At 37.9% G+C, this 24,775-nt stretch overlaps 2 protein-coding genes across 5 annotated transcripts in view; both read left to right on the top strand.

Annotated features, from left to right (window-relative positions):
* Positions 1-86: 86 nt before the first annotated feature.
* On the top strand, positions 87-19,728 carry si:ch73-193i2.2 (transient receptor potential cation channel subfamily A member 1). Of its 2 annotated transcripts, XM_051917227.1 has the most exons (20): positions 87-637; positions 1,092-1,225; positions 1,348-1,477; positions 4,259-4,401; positions 4,497-4,583; positions 6,020-6,170; positions 6,446-6,607; positions 6,761-6,870; positions 7,902-8,030; positions 8,116-8,207; positions 8,289-8,400; positions 9,655-9,825; positions 12,692-12,762; positions 12,858-13,025; positions 14,952-15,070; positions 15,156-15,360; positions 18,464-18,671; positions 18,759-18,841; positions 18,970-19,139; positions 19,356-19,728. In XM_051917227.1, the coding sequence occupies exons 2-20, from the start codon at positions 1,148-1,150 to the stop codon at positions 19,430-19,432; spliced, it is 2,466 nt and encodes an 821-aa protein (XP_051773187.1). In that variant the 5' UTR covers positions 87-637; positions 1,092-1,147; the 3' UTR covers positions 19,433-19,728. The 2 variants fall into 2 exon arrangements, with proteins under 2 accessions (XP_051773187.1, XP_051773186.1); XM_051917226.1 differs by having other exon boundaries at positions 87-1,225; positions 19,356-19,727.
* Positions 19,729-20,714: 986 nt separating this feature from the next.
* The window catches only part of ubr2 (ubiquitin protein ligase E3 component n-recognin 2), a 42,624-nt gene continuing 38,563 nt past the window's right edge, over positions 20,715-24,775 (top strand). For all 3 annotated transcript variants that reach the window (XM_051916860.1, XM_051916858.1, XM_051916859.1), the window contains exon 1: positions 20,715-20,882. In XM_051916860.1, the coding sequence (XP_051772820.1) occupies positions 20,799-20,882 (84 nt within the window). In that variant the 5' untranslated portion in view covers positions 20,715-20,798. The remainder of the gene's footprint in view (positions 20,883-24,775) is intronic.

Genomic DNA, 24,775 nt, shown 5'->3' with positions numbered 1-24,775 from the left:
TATTAATTTTAAAAGAAGTCTCCTATGCTCGACAAGGCAACTGATTGATCAAAAATAAAACTAATAATACTATTATTTTTAGTATTTATTTAATGTATTCATTTTATTTATTTAATAACAAATATCTCACTATATTGGCATCTTTTGTATTCTCAGGCTTAATAAGAAATGAACATAAGACATCCACCTGTATCATTGTATGTTTGTTATTATTTTTGTCTATTTGCATTCAATCTTCCATTGCTGATGTAATTTGACATATGTCAATGCATTATGTCATCACATTCCTGGCCTGTCAATCATTTACCACTCCAGTCTCTCACAATGGTCTGCTCATCATGAGGATCACCAGGGCTGGATTATGAACCGAACCGAGGGGGCCGGTGTCCAGGAACCTTCAAAGCCTCACGCCACAGTGAAACTGAACACCAGGGCCGAGGCTGAATGATAAATATGTTTGATAATAAATAGTTTAGACTAAAATGGACTGTTTTACCCAATATTTGTCTGTGCTTCGTATTTTTATGCTTACTACAGTTCTGTGTTGTTAGCTTAGCAACATGCTAACACCTTAAGTGCATTAAAATCAATTGTAATGTAGTTGCTGGTAATGTAGAGTGTTCCAAATCTGTCACAGGTGAGGTTCCTTGTTAGTATACTACCTTAGAAAGCAGTCCAAACAAGCCTGCCTGTGTGTTTTCTGGTTTATATGGTGATTAGATGCCCTTAATGGTCATTATCTGTTAAAACAGCACATTCAGTACTGGTGCCATAAAAGACCCTAAACATAATCCTGTGCTTGTGTTGCCCTGTGACCTCTAGTTAAACATTATGAGATAAATGTTAGTTCATCAAGATTTATTACAGGGAGGGTGTAGCTGAGTGTCTAACACACATGTGCTTTACGACTCACAGTATGGGTAACTGAGAAACAAATCATCTAAAGACAAACACAGCCCATTATTAAAGACGTCAAGAGTGATCCGCTCGATATGCGGGGTAAATGACGTGAAGCTGTGCATTTTCTGCTGTGCTGGTTCCATTACACTTCTGCTGAGTTCATGTTTTGGGCTGTAACTCCACTCTTTTAGCATCTTAAGAAGGCAGAGGAGATCTTCAGGTTCTCTCAGCTGAATACTGTAGAAGAATGAAGAGATTTGGTCGAGTTGGATATGATGGGCCGGATAGCCTTGAGCTTGAACTGACTGATGGAGTCTCTAGTCAGGTGAGGAAACTGCCTCCAGTCTTTGGCTGAATCTACCATATTATTTTCCATCTCTTGAACTGTTGAGCTCAGCATAAATTTTAAACTATTGTGTTATTTGGTGATATTTTTTACTTATGCAGTCAATCGTAGCTCCTCGAGTATCCGTGACATCAGTTAAAGATATGGGACAGTCAGTCGCTCACCTGGCGTCCTATGCAAGAGGCCGCTGGAAAAATGCTGCCCGCAAGTCTGTGAGGAAGAAACCCACAGGTATTGACAATAAATGCATATATACAATAAAGGATTTTCTAACTTTTTACCTGCTTTGTTAGGTTGTGATAATGTGTACTCTAAAAATTGAACATTTATTTGATTACCCTTAGATAAAGCTACTGTAGTTGTACCATAGTGCATTGATGTATCAGAAGGCAGTGGTGTATAAAGTACTCGAAAACCATACTTGAGTAAAAGTATAGATATCTTACCAGAAAATGACTTTGGTAGAAGTTAAAGTCACTGTTTAGAATGTTACTTGAGTAAAAGTCTTAAAGTATGTGATATTTTTTGTACTTAAGTATGAAAAGTATTTTTTTGATATTAAACGTACTTAAGTATTGAAAGTAAAAGTACAAGTAAATGTAAAATACAAAAGGAGCAAAAAAATTATTAAAAATTGTACTATACACAGTTTGAGCAGCAAGATTGTGTTCAGTTTTAACTCTTTCTTGCATTTTGTTTCTTTGAATTAAAAAAAATGCCTAAATGTTTATTGTAATTTTTAAATATAAAAAATACTAATATATTAATTATACATTGATCATTCATGTTAACTCATAGTGCATTATAACTAATGTAAGAGACAACTTTAAAATGTTAAAATGTAAATGTTGAAATTAAAAATGAACAATACTTTTATTAACCTTAATTTTACAAATGGACTCTTATTGTAAAGTGTTACCATATAAATCCAAACTATCATGCTTAAAGGAACACTCCACCTTTTTTTGAAAATAGGCTCATTTTCCAACTCCCCTAGAGTTAAACAGTTGAGTTTTACCGTTTTCGAATCCATTCAGCCGATCTCCGGGTCTGGCGGTACCACTTTTAGCATAGCTTAGCATAGTTCATTGAATCTGATTAGACCGTTAGCATCTAGCTCAAAAATGACCAAAGAGTTTCGATATTTTTCCTATTTAAAACTTGACTCTTCTGTAGTTACATCATGTACTAAGAAAATTTACCATCTTTACACACAAAGGCATAGCATGGGTCTATTATATGTATACTTTAACACATTATTTGCCTCTATTTTAGAAAACTTGATGATTATCTAATCAAAATATGTGTTACAATGCCGATAAAAAAAGAACTGAAATCAAATACATTTCTTATTTGTTATGTTTCTGTCGTTGCATGATGAGAATACAGTTTAAATATGCAACTTCGCTGGATAATGAATGTATAAGCGAACAAATGGATATAAACTAATGCAAATGAATGGTAACAATTGTGACATTAAACAGTTAGTGTTTTTGTCACATTGTTTTAACCGCTTGAGGTACTACTAATGTTAGCATCCTCTCAGACTCGACGGCAAACATACTACTGTTCTCCACTAATGCAGCATCTAGTCATCAAACTAATTACTTTATAATGATATGAAAACATGTACTCTAGTGTACACTGTATAACATACCGTTTTGTAGTCTATGTTTTAAATTAAAGTTTCCCGCTCTGTGCAGGGCGCAGCTTCACGTCGCGTGTCAAAACAAACTCTACGAGGCATCAGTGATAGTTTTTATTTCGCCTCTAGAGGTCGCTCTCGTACTGTATAATGACAGCGCACTCTTCTCAGCACTCTTCTCCAGCAACGGACGCAAACCGGAAAATGAAATCAACCGCGGTTGTGCGAGCACTTGTTTGCACATACTTGCTTGCAGTCTGTGTTCTTCCGACTTTATTTTGTAGTAAGTAACGAAAATGATTTGGGAAAATGTATCGGAGTAAAAGTATACATTTTATTTAGGAAATGTAGTGGAGTAAAAGTAAAAGTTGACAGAAATATAAAACCTCAAGTAAAGTACAGATTCTCCCAAAAAATATTTTTTTTGTAAAAATACTTTTGGTGTAATGTAACGAAGTATTATTACTATTATATTGAATGAATCTACCCTCTAAAAAGTGCTGGGTTAAAAATAACCCAAGTTGGGTTAAAAATGGACAAACCCAGCGAATGGGTTGTTTTGACCCAACCTGCTGGGTAGTTTTATTTAACTCAACTATTGTTTAATAATGACTGTATTGCTTGCTTAAAATAAAACCAAAATAGGTTGAAAATTAACATGTATTAATATGTTTAATAAATGAACATTTATTAATGTTAAAAAAATAATAATTAAATAATAAACTTTTTTAAATTGCTTATTAATAAATGTTCACCTTTTGATTATTATTGTTACCTCTAGTAATTATGTGTCTGATTTTTAATTTTCAATCTATTTTGGGTTCATTTTAAGCCAGCCATAGTCATTGCCTGTATGATCAAGGAAGGCTGCATTTATTTGATCAAAAAATACAATAAAACCAGAAATATTGTGAAATATTATTACAATTTAAAATAAATAATTTCTATTGTAATATATTTTAATATGTAATTTATTCCTGTGATCAAAGCTGAATTTTCAGCATCATTACTCCAGTCTTCAGTGTCACATGATCCTTCAGAAATCATTTATGCTGAATTACTGCTCAAAACATTAAAAAAAAATTGAGTAATAAAATAAATAATAAATTATAATAAAAATTATATTAAAAATAATAACAAAAAATTATATATATATATATATATGTATGTATAAAATTTATATACTGTATCAAATAGCAAATATATAACATGGTATGTTATATTACAGTATGTCCAAACAACCAAGGTAGTAGAATACAAAAAAATACAAAAAATAAATTTTTAATACAAAAAAAAAAAGGTTACAGTGGTACTTTTGTTTTTCAGCGTAATATAAATCCTAATTCTAAATCAATGTGTCTTTTTAGAGGAATATGTAGGCAGCAAGTACAAGGGTCTGGCAACAGATGAGGACACTGTAGATGGACAGAAGGAGACAAAGATCCAGCTGAATAAAAGGATTCTGGATCACTTTCGAGTTCTGGCGGCCAGCAATAAAGACACAGATGAGGTAACATGAAACAAATGCTCCACTTTGGTGAACTTTGGGAGACATGATATGTCATATTTGTCAGTGTCACACAGTGATATTGATTTTTGCTTTAGGTGGACCTGCAGTTGCTGAATGATGTCCTCACACACGGAGCCGACCCAAACTCAGCAGATAAATACGGGCAAACGGCCCTGCATGAGGTTAATGTTTTTTTGTTTTGTTTTTTTCATTTCAGAGGAAAAATACATACATTTATCAAGGCAGAAATGCTTCTTTACAATAAAACAAAAACATACATGTCAACACAAAAACAGCATTACAGCCCATCATGTCTGTCAGTGGTCACTGAAATTAAATACTCAAGCTTACAGATGTTTTGTATTTTCCTCATTTTGACAGCAACTATGTACAAGAACAAGGGCAGCTACTTGTAGTTCTTAAAAACATTACCTTACAGACCATTTTCTTATGTTTCAAGAAAAGCCTGGGTGAATTGGTTTCATATAATCAGTCCATTTTCCCCATATTGAACTAAAATCTTCTATCTGGGTCAGCGCATGCTGAGGCACACGGTGCACAGAAGTTGCCAACTTTCTGCAGATTCAATAGCTACAGACCTCCAAACTTCGTGTGGCCTTCAGATTAGCTCAAGAACAGCGTGTAGAGAGCTTCATGGAATGGGTTTCCATGGCCGAGCAGCTGCATCCAAGCCTTACATCACGCCACGCCGCCACTGGACTCTAGAGCAGTGGAGACGTGTTCTCTGGAGTGACCAATCACGCTTCTCTGTCTGGCAATCTAATGGACAAGTCTGGGTTTGGCAGTTGCCAGGAGAACGGTACTTGCCTGACTGCATTGTGCCGAGTGTAAAGTTTGGTGGAGGAGGGATTATGGTGTGGGGTTGTTTTTCAGGGGTTGGGCTTGGCCCCTTAGTTCCAGTAAAAGGAACTCTTAATGCTTCACCATACCAAGACATTTTGGACAATTTCATGCTCCCAACTTTGTGGGAACAGTTTAGGGATGGCCCCTTCCTGTTCCAGCATGACTGCGCACCAGTGCAAGCAAGGTCCCTAAAGCAAGGTCCATAAAGACATGGATGAGCGAGTTTGGTGTTGAGGAACTTGACTGGCCTGCTCAGAGTCCTGATCTCAACCCGACAGAACACCTTTGGGATGAATTAGAGAGGAGACTGTGAGCCAGGCCTTCTCGTCCAACATCACTGCCTGACCTCACAAATGCGCTTCTAGAAGAATGGTCAAAAATTCCCATAAACACACTCCTAAACCTTGTGGAAAGGGTGGGACAACTCCATATTAAACCCTACGGATTAAGAATGGGATGTCATTAAAGTTCATGTGCATGTAAAGGCAGACGTCCCAAAACTTTTGGCAATATAGTGTATATTGAGTAATATGTCAATCTATTCATCAACTGTAGGTGGCTCTGGGTTTTGCCATTTCTTTGTGATTACTTTTTACTGGCTATCAGCATGAGGTTAATGTTTGACTCCTTATGTAAGACATATATGCCATGAATTGTCATTCTAGGATGTAAATGTTCAATTATTGAGAATATAAGTGACATCTTGTCTATAAAAAGCTGTAAAGCATTTACAGATGTTTGTGTTTATTGGTAGATATCTCGGGCATGGAACGTGGATGTGATGCGTTTTTTCCTGGAAAGAGGGTCTGATTTCCAGAGGGCCGATGCCTTTGGAGTGACACCTCTTCATGTAGCTGCAGCTCTGGATTATGAGGAGATGCTGCAGTTCCTGTTAGAAAGAGGAGGTGTGTGTTTATGTTTATCAGGATTCAGCAAAATTCAGAATTTAAGATCAAATTGACTCCATGTCATTTCATGAGTCAAAAATATGAAGCAGCACAACTGTTTTCAACATTGATAATAACCAGAAATTGTTCTTAAGCAGCAAATCAGCATATTAAATTGATTTCTGAAGGATCATGTGACACTGAAGACTGGAGTAACTTACCTTATCTTACCTTACCTTAACTTTTGTACGGTAATGTGTATGTTGTCTCTGAATTTTTCATTGTGACGGCAGCGGACATTGAAGCTCGCACATATAAAGACAAACAGACCCCGCTGCACTTCGCTGCTAAGAATGATGCTGTCGGCGCAGTTAGGATGTTACTGCAGAACGGGGCGGACATCACTGTACGAGACTATAAAGAGAGGACGCCTCTACAGCTGGCTGCAAACTTCGGTAAGGCTTTTATTAGTCTATAAAATCAGACCAAATCCATGTCCTCAAGCTCTAACAGTGGACAAATCTCATGACTGCTGTCGAAGAAGTCTTCTTTTTTGACTTCTGCATCCAAGGGTATCATGAGAGTTGTTGGGTGCATGTTATGTACAGATCGAAGTGAGACAGCACGTTTGCTGCTGGGGTTTGGAGCAGATGCTGGGGTGCAGGACTCTGACGGACAGCTCTGCATTACTGCTATGATTACTAAAATGAGCCCTGTGGTGAGTATAGTCAAGGATTGCTGTGGTTACAGTACAACTTTTGTAGATGCTTCCAAAGTGACTTTCAAATGAAAATGGTCCTAGCAAAAGCCAGTTAATCCAAGACAGACACACAAGTATTGCTACTTAATTTTTGGAAATACCAAAGTAATGCAATACTAGAGCAGATTTTTTTTTTTTTTTTTTTTTTTTGGGAAAGGTTTATCTGGAGATTGCAATTGTGTGGCATAACAAAGACTAGTGAAAATTAAAAAAATTACATATTACATAAAATAATTGTTTTTAGTAATAATCAGAATATAACTCACATAAATGAATAGTTTTATTTTATAATTTTACTTTATTTTATATTATGTCAGTGCTTATAAAAAAGGCAAGCTTTACATACCTGTTTTCAAACCTTAAACCAGTATTTTGATAATTAATCTGTGGTAGTTATCATCAGGCCACAAAAATTGTTGAGCATAAATTGTATTGAATATACAAAATACACTACAATTCAAAAGTTTAGGGTCAGTGCCATTTAAAAAAAAAAAAAAAAAAGAAAAAAAGAAATTCTTACTTTTATTCAGCTAAGATTCATTAAACTGATTAAAAGTGAATGTAAAACAAATAAATGTATAAAATTTAAAATAAATGCTGTTATTTTGAACTTTCTATTCATTAAAGAATCCTGGGGTGAAAAAAGTATCACAGTTTCTACAAAAATATGAAACAGCACAACTGTTTTCAACACTGATAACAATCAGAAATGTTTCTTGAGCAGCAAATCAGCATATTGTAATGATTTCTGAAGGATCATGTGACACTGAAGACTGGAGTAATGATGCTGAAAATTCAGCTTTTATCACAGGAATAAATTACAGTTTAAAATATATTCAAATAAAAAACAGTTATTTTAAATTGCAATCAAATTGCAAACTGTATTTTTGATCAAATAAATTTAAAAAATCGTTCCAAACCCAAACTTTTGAACGGTAGTGTACTTTTCTCAGTGAACTTTTCAATAATCATCATCTTGGTGTCGACAGGCTGATCTGGCAATGAATCAGTTCCATATGAAAGACCGAATGGCCCGACAACAGTTCTACTACCTTCATCTAATGGAGCCAAAGCCGGATGACAAGACAAACCCGAAAGGTTCTGATCCGTCATCACCGGTACACATCTTTAAACATATTTCATATGAAGTTCCTCGATTGAGTTGTTGCTGCATTGGCTTATGAGAGTTGTCTCTGTCCCCAGCTGGAGTTTATTGTCAATCAGGGTAAACTGGATCTCATCATGCACCCTGTAGTGCTCAAACTCATCACTGTCAAATGGAACTTATATGGCAGGTAAACCCGTCTCAACGTCCAGTGCTGATGCATGGAGAAACATGGACTGAGATTCACATCAGATTAAATGTTTTCCTACAGAATGGGCGCCTGGATACTCCTGCTTTTCAACTTCCTATTTATCATCTCCTGGACAACAGTAGCCATATCTGTGTCAGTACGTCCAGATGGAGATCGGTACAATCTTCCTCAGGTAAGACCGGTTATCATTTATATATAGTCCGGTTATTTTGATGGCCCACTTTAGACATTCTACTAACTATAAGTAACTCTCAGTAGAGTATTAGTAGACTGTTAGACTGTTAGGTTAGGGTTATGGTTAGTGTTAGTATAAGTGGACATGTAGTTGCAAATTTGCTTATAGTCAGAAGAATGTCTGTTGGGGAGCATCAAAATAAAATGTATCAGATATTAAGCAGACAGTCTACTGATACTCTGATGACTGCTAGTTGACATGTAGTTGCAACATTACTTATAGTTAGTAGAATGTCTAAAGTGGACCATCGAAATAAAGTGTTACCTAGTCTCAGGGCTTGACATTTTTTGCTGACCAGCCACTGTGGATAGTGGTTTACCAAAGTTACTAGCAACTCAATATTTTCACTGGCCACAACTTTGACATCAAAACATATAGATATTTTAATATTATCTCATAATTTGGCAGCAGGTTTATTAGGCTGCTGTCACTGTAAGACCTGACGCACAGATCCATTATACTGTTACACATGCGTTTTCTTTCTCAACTGTTTATGTTCACTTAAAACATAACTGACTGTGTTTATGTGAATACTCGCCAACACTCGCCATAATTTTGTGTGTATTTGACCATTTAAGTACAATAAGCAGTGAAAAAAACTAAATTTAATAGTGAGAGGTGGCTTTATGAGTGAATGAGTAAAATTATGTGTAATTTGCGCAATCCCATATTACAATCCCATATTACCTGGTTGGTGGGTGTTAATGTCAAGCCCTGCCTAGTCCTAATAGATCAGTACTTCTGATACGTACAGTAGTGATATACAGCCAAGGAAAATTGAAATTGTCACCCTTTATTTAAATATTAATAAAAATTTGCCAAATTGTGCGGACATCATTTTTGGTGGGCTGTCACATAAAGAAATTATGAACACACTAGTTTGCTCTTTTTTTTTTTTTTCAAATAATTTTGTCAGATAAATACCCGAACCAAGTTTAGTGTTTTAAAAACAAAACTATAAAACATTTTTCTCATATTTTGATGGTTTAATCGAACTTGTAGGGTCATTAAAAACAGTTATTCCCTCTGGATATCACTTTTGGCCACTGCTGTATATATTTAAGCGCTCTTCCTTTTTCTCTAACATTATTTAGAACACGCAATGCAAACAGCTGTATGATCTTTAGAATATTCCTCTTTCTGCTTATAAACACACACATACACATACAGTACATGCACTCCTCTTCGCAGGACTGGTGGCGTGTGCTGCTGGTGGTTCTGGCACTAGTGCTGACGGTGACCGAGGTGTACAGGGAAGTGATGGAGATTGTGCGATCTCGGAGGAAACTCAAGCGCTGGCAGCGCTGGACTGTGCAGAAACTCAATGAGGACTTGAGCTGCTCTCACCCCATGTGGCCTGAGGTATCACACTGAACCCATACAGATCTTATTCAAGAGAGCAAGATAATAAGCGTATGGACTGATCTCATGATCTGAATTGATTTTTAAATGGATCATATGTTTTGACATGTATTTTAAAGGGTTAGTTCACCCAAAAGTGAAAATTCTATCGTCATTTACTCACCTTCACGTCAAGCAAGCGTATTTGAGCTTCTGTTTAACATATTTGATGTGCGTCGACCAATATTTGTATGCGAATAAAATGTTAACAATCTAAGGTTCTAACCATGAATTTTTTTTTTTTCTCCAAATAAGTTTTTATTACATGAAATAGCTTCAATCATGTAAATCAAAAAATATTTGTTGAAAAAAAAAAGATTTTTTTTGTTTGTTTTGTTTGGGGGTACTTAGGGAAACGTTGCATATGGCAACACTGTACCACAATAGAAAATTGTCTAAAATTATTGTATAAAATTATTTCTTTTCTATTTAAATTCACATTTCTTTTCGAAATTGATAGATTTATATACTTGGAACTCATGCAATTCTGTAAAATATTGTTGTATTCATTTTCTGAATTTAAGAAATAATTTTGTTATTTATACATAAATACAAATATACTACAATAAACACTTCAAATAAATAGATAACTGCAATCATATTGTTGATGCTACTATCTATAAAAAATCCCAATGTTGAAATACATTACTGCAATTCCACTGTGATACAGTGTTGCCATATGGCAATACCTATTTTTCCATAGTGGTACAGCGTTGCCATATGGAAACATTGATATTTTCTGAATTTACAGAAAAACTATGTTAGATTTGTGAATAAAAATATCTAATTTACTTATCAAAGATGCTGCAAAAAATCCCCCTTGAGAAGAGATGTGTAGAAATGAGGTTAATAGAGCAATTTCTGGAGCACTTCAACAGGTGTCGTCCGTGACATTAAAATATCATTTGACAAACTTAAACTACTCAATTCATATGGACTACTTTAATGTGGTATTTATGACATTTTGAAGAGTCAAAGTTTTGGTTGATTGGTGTAACAGAAATCTATCAGGTTTCATTAAAAATCTTCATTTGTGTTTTGAAGAAGATGGAAAGTCTCATGAGTCCTCCCCCATCATGAGTGTATACTGCTGAAAATGAAATTTTGCTGTTAATTTACTCACCCTCAGGCCATCCAAGATGTGTATCCTTTTTTCTTCGCTTGAACAGTAAAGAAGGTTTTTAGCTGAAACCGTTGTCCTCGGTGATTTATAAAATGCAAGTCAAAGGCTACCGTCACTTTGAGAGTTAAAAACATAAACAGGGAAAACAAAATTATTACCTGTGGCTCCTGATGATACATTGAGGTCTTATGAAGCGAAACGATCGGTCTGTGCAAGAAACTGGATATTAATTTACAACATTATTACCTTTAATCCACAGCCTCGGCAAACAGTCCAGAACGCGTTCACGACAGTCTGAAGCGCGAGTTTCCTGACACAGTATGACGTATGTGCTGGAGCAAACTTACACAAACAGAGAGGGATGACGCATGTGTTGTATTGTTCATAAAAGTAAAAATTATGATTACGTTCACTTGCATGATCTCAATCGAGAAGATTCCCAACGTTTAAGCTCCTGCGCATACATCATTATGTGACAGGAAGCAATAATGTTGACAATAATGTAGTAAATAATGATCAGTTTCTTGCACAGACCGATCATTTCGCTTCATAAGACTTCAGTGTATCGCCAGGAGCCACGGGTATTAATTTTGTTTTGCCTATAGGTCTATATGTCTATATGTTATAACTCTCAAAGTGACGGTAGCCATTGACTTGCATTATATGCATCACTGAGGACAACGGTTTCAGCTAAAAAATCTTCTTTACTGTTGAATTGAAGAAAGAAAGACACCTACATCTTGGATGGCCTGAGGGTGAGTAAATTAACAGCAAATTTTCATTTTTGGGTGAACTATCCCTTTAAAGGTGCAGTAAGTGATTTCTGAAAAACGCTGTTAAAGGTGGATCGGACCGAGCAGCACAACACACTTGTAGCCAATCAACAGTATACACTCATGAAGGAGGAGAGGGAAATTTGAAGAAAGACTGTAGAAAGAGAGATGGCTGAGAGACATTACAAAAGAAAAAAGCTCAGAGGAATATCACTGGAAAAATAAGGATTATGATCAGGCAAGAGTTTTAGGACCCACGTTAATATTAGAAAAGCTGGAGAAACCTAAGCGGGAAGACCTGAAAATGGACGCAGAGGTTGTGTTGTTTCTGCTCCATACGTGAGTAACATTGGTTTTGAGTGTGTGCTAAATGTGAGTTGATGAATGTTTATGTGTTAATAAAAACCTAAATTAAATCTGTTCATCATATAAAGCGATCGTGTCTTTTCACAATCAAAATCTGGACTAATCCACTCAATACATATGGATTAGTTTTACGATCTCTTTATGAACCTTTTGAAGCATCAATGTGGTAGTTGTGTAGCTGTCAATGGAGGGACAGAAATCGCTCTGATTTCAATAAAAATATCTTCATTTGTGTTCCAAAGATGAACGAAAGTCTTACGGGTTTGATACAACATGAGGGTGAGTAATTATGACAGAATTTTCATTTTTGGGTGAACTAACACTTTCCCCCATAGACTTCCATTTTAAGTGCATAATTGTAAACACAATTTGTGTTTGTTTTTACAAACTGAGTTATGAGTCAAAATCATTTTCTGTGTAAATTATGCTATGGCCTAACTTATTTTGAACTCAGAATGTTCATTTAAAGTTCACTGTGGTGTACAAAATATATTAATTTCTCAAAAAATAAACAATAACAAAATACACAATTGTAATAATCAGTGTGTTTTGCTTTATAATACAGGAACGCAATTATTTAGAAGGCCAAATTAAGTATATTCGAAACCTGAAAGGAACCTACACTCAAGACCCCTGGTAATGTACTCAGAATAAGCCAATGTAGAATTTGAAAGATTGTGCAAAACAATAAATATACAATTGGAGTAAGTATGCTGATGTGTCGCCCACAGGAATATCTTTGATTGGCTAGTGTATTTGCTGCTGCTGACCGTTCTGGGCATCCACTTGACAGATATATTACTAGTGTCTGACACACTTCGACAGAACAGTCTTCGCCTCTTCGCAGTGTCCATTATTTTCCTGTGGTTAAGGCTGATGAAGCATGTCCGAGCTTTTAGGTAATGAATCATTTTGTAAGTAACTTCAGGATCTTGAACTCCACCGGCTCTTGCAGGTCAAGACTATTTGATTTTAAAGGAGCTGATTATGATTTCCAAAAATTAATTAAAACCAGTCCTATAATGTACAGTCATTCCTAGCTTGTTGAAATTAAAAACTAAAAAAATGTAATTTGAAATGTTAATAATAACATTTCAATGAATGCATGATAATCCAAGTGTACACTGCCGGTCAAAAGTTTGGAATAATTTAGATTTTTAAAATGTTTTTGAAAGAAGTCTCTTCTGCTCACCAAGGCTGCAGTTATTTTATGAAAAATACAGGAATATTGTGAAATATTATTACAATTTAAAATAAATGTTTTATATTTAAATATGTTTTAACATGTAAGTAATTCCTGTGATTAAAGCTGAATTTTCAGCATCATTACTCAAGTCTTCAGTGTCACATGATCCTTCAGAAATCATTCTAATTATACTGATTTGCTGCTCAAGAAATATTTCTGATTATTATCAATGTTGAAATCAGTTTTGTTGCTTCATATTTTTTTTTGGAAACTGATACATTACCATTAAAGTTTGGAGAAGGTAAAATTGTAAAAGATGTATGCGTAAAATAAACTTTTTTAAAGGGGGTCATGAAGTGTCTAAAATAGTGGTCATCTGAGAAAAAGGTTGAGAACATCAACTCTATAGGAACACCTGGTCAGTGGCAGTTACCATAGATACTTATTCTACAAAACAAGGACTTCAGATATAATGACAACACCTTTTCGATCTCCTGGCTGCTACGGCACACAGAGCGCCTGGAGCCGAATGGAACCACCTGGTCAGTGGCCGGAACAACAATGCTTCCATATCTCAGGTTTCTCAGAGACCCCACAGGTGGCCTCCTCTTTGTGAGCTAGGTAACCATGGGAATATATGGTCAATGTTACGGTAACCATAGAAACATAAGGACATGGGGGTTTGCACACCATGTGCTCAGTCACTTCTAAATGGTACTGCATCTCCACATATGCTGGAATATCATTTCACTTTTCAAGCAATGCCATCAATAATTGGCTGCTTTTTCCAGCCTTTTCCTGTTGTTTTCCATAGGGATTTCACAAATAACTCTGTAAAGACTAAGACATGAACCAAACCAACCAGCTCCAACATGAATCACAATATTAACAAACTTTGTAAATGTTTATTGAGCAGCAAATCAGCATATTAGAATGATTTCTGAAGGATCATGTGACACTGAAGACTGGAGTAATGATGCTGAAAATTCAGCTTTGCATCAAAGAAATAAATTACATTTTAAATTATATATATAAAAACCATCTATTTTAAATTGTAATAATATTTCACAATATTTATGTTTTTACTGTATCAAATAAATGCAGCCTTGGTGAGCAGAAGAGACTTCTTTTCACAAACTCAAACTCAAAAACATTTAAAAAATCTTAGCGACCCTAAACTTTTGAAGAGTAGTGTACTTTTATAAAGTGAATGAAACTTCGCAATTGACGTAATTGAGTCAAAAAATTAGAGTATAATTTGTCTATGGTGATAATTAAAGGGATGGTTCCCCAAACATGAAAAATTGGGTCATTTACACACCCTCATGTTGTTCCAAATCTATACATTTCTTTGTTCTGCATAACACAAAGATATTTTGAAGAATAACATTGGACCCCATTGACTTTTACTAATTGTATAAACAAAAACAAAAAAAAAAAGAAAAGAAAAAAAGATTAAGACATTTTTCAAAATATCTTCTTTAGTGTTTCATAGACGAAAGAAAGTCATACTGGTTTGAAATGACATGAGGGTGAGGGTTTAATGGTTTTAACTTCTGAAAACTGATCTTTGCACTCTATTAGCCAACACTGTGACACATGATTGTACTCCAGGTAAATGGCTGATGTTATTCTCTAGAGCTATGGGTCCCTTCATTGTCATGCTGGGGAAGATTGCAGGAGACGTGCTGCGATTCCTCTTCCTCTATATAGAGATCTACATTCCATATGCCTGTGCTTTCTGGATCATATTTGGAGGTACCGTCACAAAGACTTGCAGTATGTTATTGTATAATTAAAGTTATGATGCACGAGACATAAATGTTTCCTCTACTGCTCTCAGGTATAGCTGAAGTGCCAAGTATGCAGACGGTTCCTGAGCTGCTGTACAGCCTCTACCGCATCACCCTGGTGGATGAGTATGAGTTTGATGCCATGCTGGATGTGGACGCAGTCATGGCCTACCTTCTCTGCGGAACATTTCTGGCCCTGTCTGCTATTCTCTGTGTTAATTTACTGATTGCTCTGCTTTCTGACACCTTCCAAAGGTATTAATAAGTCAAATGTACTTTTATGATACGCTTGGGGTATAACGATATATCAGTATGAATCAATGTCAGCAAATAAAACAAGCATTTCATATTTGAATAAAATGTAAAGATGTCCATTTTCCTTGGCCGGACATCAATTTCGGCATCTACTGTATATTTTTAAAATGCACCTTCATATTGAAACTCTCATGTTAGCCACCAAAGCACGCATTCTCTTTTAAATTGTACAAACGCCACAATCCTGATGAAGCAACCTAGCAGATGTCAAATTGTCACTGAGATATCATCAAATTTTGGTTCACTTTTACCAACTTTATAACCCTCCGTTTGGGAGGGTTGGGTGGTGAGGATGTCCCCCTTGGTCTGTTCATGATCGCGTTCTGCGTGGGGGGGATTGGAAGTGGTCCGTTCGGGTAGGTTGGTGGTTGGGGATGACCCCCTCGGGCTGTTTGTGATCGCGTTCTGGATGGGGGGAATGGAAGTGGTCCATTCAGGAGGGTTAAGTGGTGAGGATGTCCCCCTTGGTCTGTTTGTGATCGGGTTCCGGGTGGGGGGATTGGAAGTGGTCGGTTCGGGAGGGGTGGGGGGTGAGGATGTTCCCCTCTGTCTGTTTGTGATGGAGTTCCGGGTGGGGGAGTTGGAAGTGGTCCGTTTGACAGAGTTGGGGGTGGGGATGTCCCCCTCGGTCTGTTTGTGATGGAGTTCCAGGTGGGGGGGTTATTAGTGGTCCGTTTAGGAGGGTTGGGAGATGGGGATGTCCACCTCGGCCTGTTTGTGATCACGTTCGGGGTGGGGGGATTGGAAGTGGTCCATTTGGGAGGGTTGGGGGGGTGAGGATGTCCCCCTCGGTTTTTTTTTTGATCGCGTTCTGCGTGGGGGGAATGGAAGTGGTCCGTTTGGGTGGGTTGGTGGTTGGGGATGACCCTATCGGGCTGTTTGTGATCGCGTTCTGGATGGGGGGATTGGAAGTGGTCCATTCAGGAGGGTTAAGTGGTGAGGATGTCCCCCTTGGTCTGTTCGTGATCACGTTCCGGGTGGGGGGATTGGAAGTGGTCCATTCGGGAGGGTTGAGGGGTAGGGATGTCCCCCTTGGTCTGTTTGTGATTGCGTTACGGGTGGGGGGAATGGAAGTGGTCCGTTTGGGTGGGTTGGTGGTTGGGGATGACCCCCTTGGGCTGTTTGTGACTGCGTTCTGGATGGGGGGATTGGAAGTGGTCCGTTCAGGAGGGTTGGGGGTGAGGATTTCCCCCTCAGTCTGTTTGTGATCGGGTTCCGGGTGGGGGGATTGGAAGTGGTTGGTTCGGGAGGGGTGGGGGGTGAGGATGTTCCCCTCTGTCTGTTTGTGATGGAGTTCCGGGTGGGGGAGTTGGAAGTGGTCCGTTTGACAGAGTTGGGGGTGGGGATGTCCCCCTCGGTCTGTTTGTGATGGAGTTCCGGTGGGGGGGTTATTAGTGGTCCGTTTAGGAGGGTTGGGAGATGGGGATGTCCACCTCGGCCTGTTTGTGATCACGTTCGGGGTGGGGGGATTGGAAGTGGTCCATTTGGGAGGGTTGGGGGGGTGAGGATGTCCCCCTCGGTTTTTTTTTTGATCGCGTTCTGCGTGGGGGGAATGGAAGTGGTCCGTTTGGGTGGGTTGGTGGTTGGGGATGACCCTATCGGGCTGTTTGTGATCGCGTTCTGGATGGGGGGATTGGAAGTGGTCCATTCAGGAGGGTTAAGTGGTGAGGATGTCCCCCTTGGTCTGTTCGTGATCACGTTCCGGGTGGGGGGATTGGAAGTGGTCCATTCGGGAGGGTTGAGGGGTAGGGATGTCCCCCTCGGTTTTTTTTTTGATCGCGTTATTGGTGGGGGGAATGGAAGTGGTCCGTTTGGGTTGGTTGGTGGTTGGGGATGACCCCCTTGGGCTGTTTGTGACTGCGTTCTGGATGGGGGGATTGGAAGTGGTCCGTTCAGGAGGGTTGGGGGTGAGGATTTCCCCCTCAGTCTGTTTGTGATCGGGTTCCGGGTGGGGGGATTGGAAGTGGTCGGTTCGGGAGGGGTGGGGGGTGAGGATGTTCCCCTCTGTCTGTTTGTGATGGAGTTCCGGGTGGGGGAGTTGGAAGTGGTCCGTTTGACAGAGTTGGGGGTGGGGATGTCCCCCTCGGTCTGTTTGTGATGGAGTTCCGGGTAGGGGGGTTATTAGTGGTCCGTTTAGGAGGGTTGGGAGATGGGGATGTCCACCTCGGCCTGTTTGTGATCACGTTCGGGGTGGGGGGATTGGAAGTGGTCCATTTGGGAGGGTTGGGGGGGTGAGGATGTCCCCCTCGGTTTTTTTTTTGATCGCGTTATTGGTGGGGGGAATGGAAGTGGTCCGTTTGGGTTGGTTGGTGGTTGGGGATGACCCTATCGGGCTGTTTGTGATCGCGTTCTGGATGGGGGGATCGGAAGTGGTCCGTTTGGGAGGGGTGGGGGGTGAGGATGTTCCCCTCTGTCTGTTTGTGATCACGTTCCGGGTGGGGGGATTGGTCTGGAAATGGTCCGTTCGGGTGGGTTGGTGGTAGGGGATGACCCCCTCCGTCTGTTCGCAATCGTGTTCTGGGGGATCCCCTTTGGTCCATTTGCAATTGTGTTCCGGGGTGGGGGGCGTTCGGTGCAGGGGCTTTTAAAGCGTGGGGCCCGATACGATTGCATGCACCGCCCTAAGGATGGCCCTGATCCTCAAACAGTTAATGATCTCATGTGCGATTTGATGAAAAAAATAAATAAAGGTTTGTTTGTTGTTGTTTTTTTTTTATGGACGTCCCAATTGGGATTAAAGGATTTGCAGTTTTCAGAGAGTTCTTGTGCAAATGCAACTGGTTCTGTAAAATATATTACACATATTATTGTAATATTGATTGCACGCCCCTGGATCTAGCATTTTTTTAGGTATCTGCAAATATTGTATTGCTCATTTCATTGATCATTTCATAACGAAACATTCGATTTATACCCCTTGTACTTATGGGCATGATAGATGTGCTCACTGTGAACTCTCATTGTACAGAAATGACCTGGGTAGAATCTTTATTTTTGGGTGTGCTATTCCTTTAACCCTTATGTGGAACGCTCGTGTCTGCAGGGTCTATGACAACGCACTGGCCAATGCGGTGATGCAACAAGCAGCTATCATTCTGCAGATAGAGGAATCCATGCCTTGTCTGAGACGTTGCTATGACAACGAGCACATCCACCGCCATTGCGCCCCGCTTGGAGAATTCTTTGATGATGATGTCACCACTAACCCAGATCAGCACGCTGAGATGAAGAAGCTTACGGAACAGATCAAGGTGTCTACGTTAACAACTACTGGATGTTGTGTTTTTACATGTCTTTTCTCAAATCTCAGAATAACTGAAACTTTGCATGTTCTGCAGGATACTTTAGATAAATATCTGAACATCCAGAGAGAGGCAATCTCACCTCAGTTAGCCTATGCAGATGCCAGAGAAGTCACAAGGTTGGTAGATGAACATCTTGGAACTTATTAGGCTTAGATTGTTACATTTTTCTTGCTACCATCTTGCTTGTGACAAGTGATGGTCCTGGAAAGGCTGCCTAACATATATTTTTTTATTTTTTTTACAGAAGAAGAAGCGCCGCACCTCCAGAGAAAGAAGAACATCTCAAGACTCTTCACAGACTTGGAAAAGACCAGGAGAAGCAGAGTCAGGACCTGAGTGAGCTGAAGGCTGAAGTGAAGGAACTCCACAGTTTGCTGCTCAATCTGATCCAGCCCAAGACAAACTCAACATCACGTAAGAGACTTCTGAACTTATTATGGAAGTCTGTGAGGCAAATGCAGTTGTTGCCCCATAGATGTTCATTACAAGTTCATTTCTGTCCATTTTTTTGCTTTTTTTTAATGAGGTAGTCATTAAATCTAAATTATTGTCTGTACATGGTAAATGACAAAATGCAACTTAGGTTCATCCAGAATATAGCTTTAAGTAATGTTACTGGTGTTTCTGCAGCCACTGATAAGGACAAGACACACTCAGTGACAAAGCAACCTAAACCGGACAACAAAACCTCTGAAACTGATCAATGAAATACAGAAATCAACATTGAATCCACCAGGAGCAAGACTGGGAAAGGACTTCTGTGCAGCATGTCATACATGATTTTGTGACCTAGAATTGTTTTATTATTTTTTATGATTTTTTTTCTTAAGTTATGCATTGTACCAAGTTACCATAACAATATAGGTTTGCATCTGTGTATATTAAAGTGAGTTTATCTTAATTATAAATGTTTTACATAAAATGTGAGACAAGTCTCTTTCTCTCAACCCCAGAAAACTTAACCCCTTAACTGTCACTCCCATTTTTGGGGAGCAGTCCCCAAATTAAATTGTTTTAAATCTTGAATACTTTTGTGCACAGACTTAAGTTTGTCCTCCTTGTAAAGGGGACATTTGGCAAATTATTTTAGAAGTGAAAGACAAAAATATGAAAGTGAATATATGGAAGTTTTAGTATAGGAAAATGTAAAATGTAAAAAAATGATTTCTTATAATTTATATAAAATATATATTTTACAAAACTGTTTTTCTCTAAAACTGCAAGAAAATCAAAGCCAAAATCTAAAATCTAATCAAGTTGTGTTTCAAATTTTAGGTTGATATCTCAAAAATGTAGCTTTCAGTAAAATCTTGTTTGGGCGCAGTACCAAACTTTTCCACTAGATACCATCCAGGCTCCATTGGTAACCACATAAAAACTACAATTTGTAAGCTTTCAAATGATATTATTTGAGTCAATATTATTTTAGGTTTAGACTTGTAAGTATTGTTTTAAGTATATAATGTCCCGTTTTTTGAGCAGCAAATCAGCATATTAGAATGATTTCTGAAGGATCATGTGACACTGAAGACTGGAGTAATGATGCTGAAAATTCAGCTTTGCCATCACAGGAATTAAAATTTTAAATTTTATATTATATTATATATTAGTTATTTTAAATTATTATTATATTTTATCAGGAGGAACGTGTTCAGATTCAAAAATGTGATGTCATGCCAGGTTTGACATCGTGATAGATCACTATGAGCTGTTGTTGATTGAAAAATAACTGCATATTGTAATTTTTTCTTCAAAAATGCACTAGAACAGCCTTCACGTCATGAGCACCCATGTGAAACTTTAAAATAGCTTCTGCATATGCAGGGAGTTTACTAGAGAAATAACAGCATACAGTGTTTGGAAGGACAACTCATTTTACGTAACCAATTTCTTTGGGAGCACCACTTTTGGTAAAATGTGAAAGGGAGTGGCTACTACTGTGACTTATCTCCAAGGCAACATCAGGGACTTTTCCATTAGTCAGCTGAAAAGTTTTCCAGCTCTTTGACGGAAGTAGGACAGCGGCTGATTTCCGCTTCCCTCACTGCTGCTGCTGTGGTCACTGAAGTAAAGATGGCGGCGGCCGAGACTGATCGTGATGCACCGTCCGCTCTGTGTAGCGAATTCCTCAATTTCTCCGCAAAGGACACCGCTGCGGTAGGCGACAGTTTTATAAAGACTCTGTAAATTGTCTATCCTGATTAATTATATATATGTGGTTGCGGAAATCGATGCGAGGGCGATGAATTTTCTGTTTTTTCTCGCTCCTCTTCTTGGGTTGTTTTGCTCAGTGTTGTCCTGCTAACGCGCTAACAGCTAGCCTGTGAATTTTTTACACCTCAAGCTCCAAAACACGCACTTGACACTCCGTTTTACACACGTATTTCTGTAATATATCTACAAGTAATAAATACGTTCATTTCACGAATTTGGTGTTTTAACTTAAGGCTTTGCTTACAAAGAAATGAGCTTTTAAAGAGGTCTGTCAAGAGTTGGATAAAAACAACATTGGCTGCTTTGTTCATTATCTTTACGTCATGCGGTTTGTGCTGTTATTAACACTGTTTCAGCTCTTTTGACACTGATTAAATTAATTTAGACAAGGCAATAGGCAATCCGAGCTTGGTTATTTGTGTAGTTTTTCTGCATTCCTGTAAAAACATTAGTATGAGCTGTATTTCTGGATTCTTTCACTGAATAGCAGGTGTTGAAGAATGTTGTGGTTTACAAACTAAACATTAATTTATTTAGGTATTCCAGTTACATATTTGTTTTTCATTTTGCATATTGCCTTAGCCACTATATTTCCATGCCAGATCTATCTTGTAAACATAAGTAGGTTTGTTTTTACAAAGTAGCACAGATGGTGGTTATTTAAAGCCACATGCAAGACCTCAATTTGCTGTGGTTTGTATTGTCTGCACATTATTTTGGCTATATTAGACTCTTATTAGACACTAAGTGCATGAACAACATGGATCATTTTTCGATATAGATCTTTACTGATAAACTACAGTCTGATTGCCAATCTCAAATTAGCTCATGCATGGTGAGTTGTCTGAAAAGACATGCTGGATTGTTTGGCTATATGCTCTAGCACTGAATCCAGGTTAGTAGGTCGATGTAAGACAGTAACAGAGACTGCCAAGTTCCGCTTACTGTGCATATGTAATCCCTGTGTTTCCTTTTAGCATGTGATTGAGGCACATAGCTGCCTTTGGACATCAGCTAGATTGTTACAGTATTTTCTTCAGGAACTAATGATGTCAGAATTGCACACTATAGTTACAAAACCTAGTGAGCTTCCTATGGCTGTCTTCTAAGGCATGCATCTTATTGTTAACTAAAATAACCGGTTTGATACACTCTACATAGGCAGCAAATTTCTTTTCTTAATTTGCCTTAAGTTATCTGCCATCTTTTAGGAATGTTTTCACTGTGCTCCAGGGTTTTTCCTCGGTCAAAAATGGTTTTAAGTGGTGACAGATGAATTCGGACCATCCACACACAAAGTACAAACTACTAACTACCCTACCCATGTGAACTGTGAGCCCAGTACTGACAAACAATCCAAAATAAATGCAAAAAAATAGTTTGTAATATCAACTTATCCTATTTATTCATGAAATAAAAAATATTCACTGTCAGAGGATGGATTGTAAAACAAAGTGCTTAGAAAAATGTTATATGTAAAAATCTGTAAAGTCACTGAGTGACTGATTTAAAAAAAGCTAGAAATAAAATGAACAAAGTAACACAATTTACTTAAAAAGTGAGAGGTCTGTTATTTTGCATTTACACTTCAAGATTTAATGTACAGATCATTTGACATACAGTATCAGATTGTTTTGTTTCGTCCATTGCTATGGTTATCACGGTCAACCCGATTCAATTGCGCCTTTAAATATGGTTGTCAATATGGTTGAAAAATATATATTATACAGAAAGCATTTTAATCAAGAAATCACTGAAATTTCAGCTACTGAATATATTCGTCCGAAACAGCAATTTTCGGTTTCGGGCTGAAATGGTTTTGGAGGGCCAAAATCAGTGACTGAAACAGACGTTTAATTAGACATTTAATAGGCACATTTTGAGTCTATTTTGTGCGCACAATGTGGATAAGCTACAACAGTTAATCATGTCAAATGTGTGGGCTCTGGGTTGACTATTAGTTTCTCAGTTTTAAACGGTAATGATATGGTTTTGGGCTGGAACTTACGATTATTTTTTTAGTCGATTAATCTATTGATTATTTTTGGATTAATCGAATAGTCTAGCGATTATTGCTGTCTTGTCGTTTTGAGGTAGGAGAGCCCCAGGATCTTTTCTTTTCAGATGCTCCTGCATAGAAGTTGTGCTGCTGTCATGCCAACAGTGTGACAGAGCACCATTTTATTCAGTCTCTGTTTAGAAAATTTCCACACTTTAGATCAGGCTTGATATTTTTGTAATAACTGTTGATTTTCATCATGCCTGGGAGCCGCCATCATCGGGGAACATAAACAGCGTGACGAAACGATGCATTCCATGCAAATTGACTAATTTACGTAATCAATGTAAATAGAGATGCAACGATTGCAATTTTCTTGGCCGATTTCCGATATTTTTTTTTTTTTTTGTTAGTGTTTTTATCTTCATAAAAAAACAAGTAAAAAGACAGTAAGAACAAATAAACAATTTTCAAACAACAGCACAAATAAATGCAATAGAATAAAGAGAGATATGAAATAAATACGGCTTTAAGTTTTTCTGCTAGTTATACAGTATATTCAGGTAAGAAATACTACAGTAATCAAATGTAAAATAACACTGGATCATCTTCATTGTAAAAATTAAATACAGATTAATGCTTACAATTAGTTACAAAAGTTATTCAGTCAAGAGCAGAGATTTTCTTTGTCTTTAGTTCTTTGATTAACATGACAGACAGCAGCAGGAATATTATGCTGCTGTCACTTTAAGAGTTTATGCACGAGCCCAATATTCTGTTACACACGTGCTCTTTCTCAGTGTTTACGTTCACGTAAGACATAACCGACTGTGTTTACGAGGATACTCGCCAAAACGGCATTTCGACATATTTGTAGGTAGGCTATTTGACAGTTTAGGTCATATCTGAAGCCCACAGTATACTTTGCTTATGCGCGTTCCGCTTCGTCTCGGAGCGCACACACAGGAGGACGTCTAGGGAACAGTATCTCTTTCGCGGCTTAATACACTTTTAATAACATTGTTTAATATCAGGCACGTCCTGCAGTTTAGTAACAGTAGACTGCGTCTTACAACACTCACTTATTAGGCTGATTTGGATGTCAAGTTTGGGCTTTTAGGAAGGAATAAAAGCACAACGCTGTGACAGAAAGGAAGGTGCACGGGGATGGATTTCGGCAGTGGCACAATAATCGTTTCACGTTTATTATCTTGTTTTCATAATCGTTGGAAGCCAAAATTAAAAATCAGTTACGATTAATGGCACAGCCTTATGCAATCGCTCAATCAGTTTCTACCATGGAAAGACGTCAGTAAAACAGCTAAAATGGCTATACAATGCCCCTGTTTACACCTGATTTTAAAGGGATAATTCACCCAAAAGTGATCTGTCACTCAAAATTCTGTCATTAATTACTCACCCTCATGTCGTTCCAAACATGTATGACCTTCGTTCATCTTCGGAACACAAATGAAGATCTTTTTGTTGAAATCTGAGAGCTTTCTATCCCACCATAGACAGCTACACAATTTAAACTTTATGAGCTTCAAAAAGTTCATAAAGAGATTGTAAAACAAATCCATATGAATCAAATGGTTTAGTCCAAATTTTCTGAAGAGACTCGATCGCTTTATATGATGAATAATTTTAATTCAGGCTTTTACTCCCATATAAACATTGATCAGTGAACATAAACAGAAGCTCAACCGAACCTGAATGACGCACAAGAACAAACCTCTTTGCTCAAACGTGCTGCGAACCAGTGAGGTTCATTCCCGTGTTATGCAGCACGTTTGAGCTTCCGGAAGAGGTGATTAGAGTAAATCGTTCATTCAAA

This window comes from Ctenopharyngodon idella, chromosome 13 (assembly GCF_019924925.1).
Source record: "Ctenopharyngodon idella isolate HZGC_01 chromosome 13, HZGC01, whole genome shotgun sequence".
Taxonomy (NCBI): Eukaryota; Metazoa; Chordata; class Actinopteri; order Cypriniformes; family Xenocyprididae; genus Ctenopharyngodon; species Ctenopharyngodon idella.
Note: the sequence above shows the minus strand (reverse complement) of the source record. Positions and strands in the feature narration are given on the sequence as shown.

What these genes read in the sequence shown, in the direction of transcription:
- si:ch73-193i2.2 (XM_051917227.1), top strand. Translation starts at nt 1,148, where the DNA reads ATGAAGAGATTTGGTCGAGTTGGATATGATGGGCCGGATAGCCTTGAG. An exon ending in TTACTAAAATGAGCCCTGTG is followed by an intron (nt 6,871 to 7,901) that starts GTGAGTATAGTC and finishes TGGTGTCGACAG; the next exon opens with GCTGATCTGGCAATGAATCA. An exon ending in GTTCTGATCCGTCATCACCG is followed by an intron (nt 8,031 to 8,115) that starts GTACACATCTTT and finishes CTCTGTCCCCAG; the next exon opens with CTGGAGTTTATTGTCAATCA.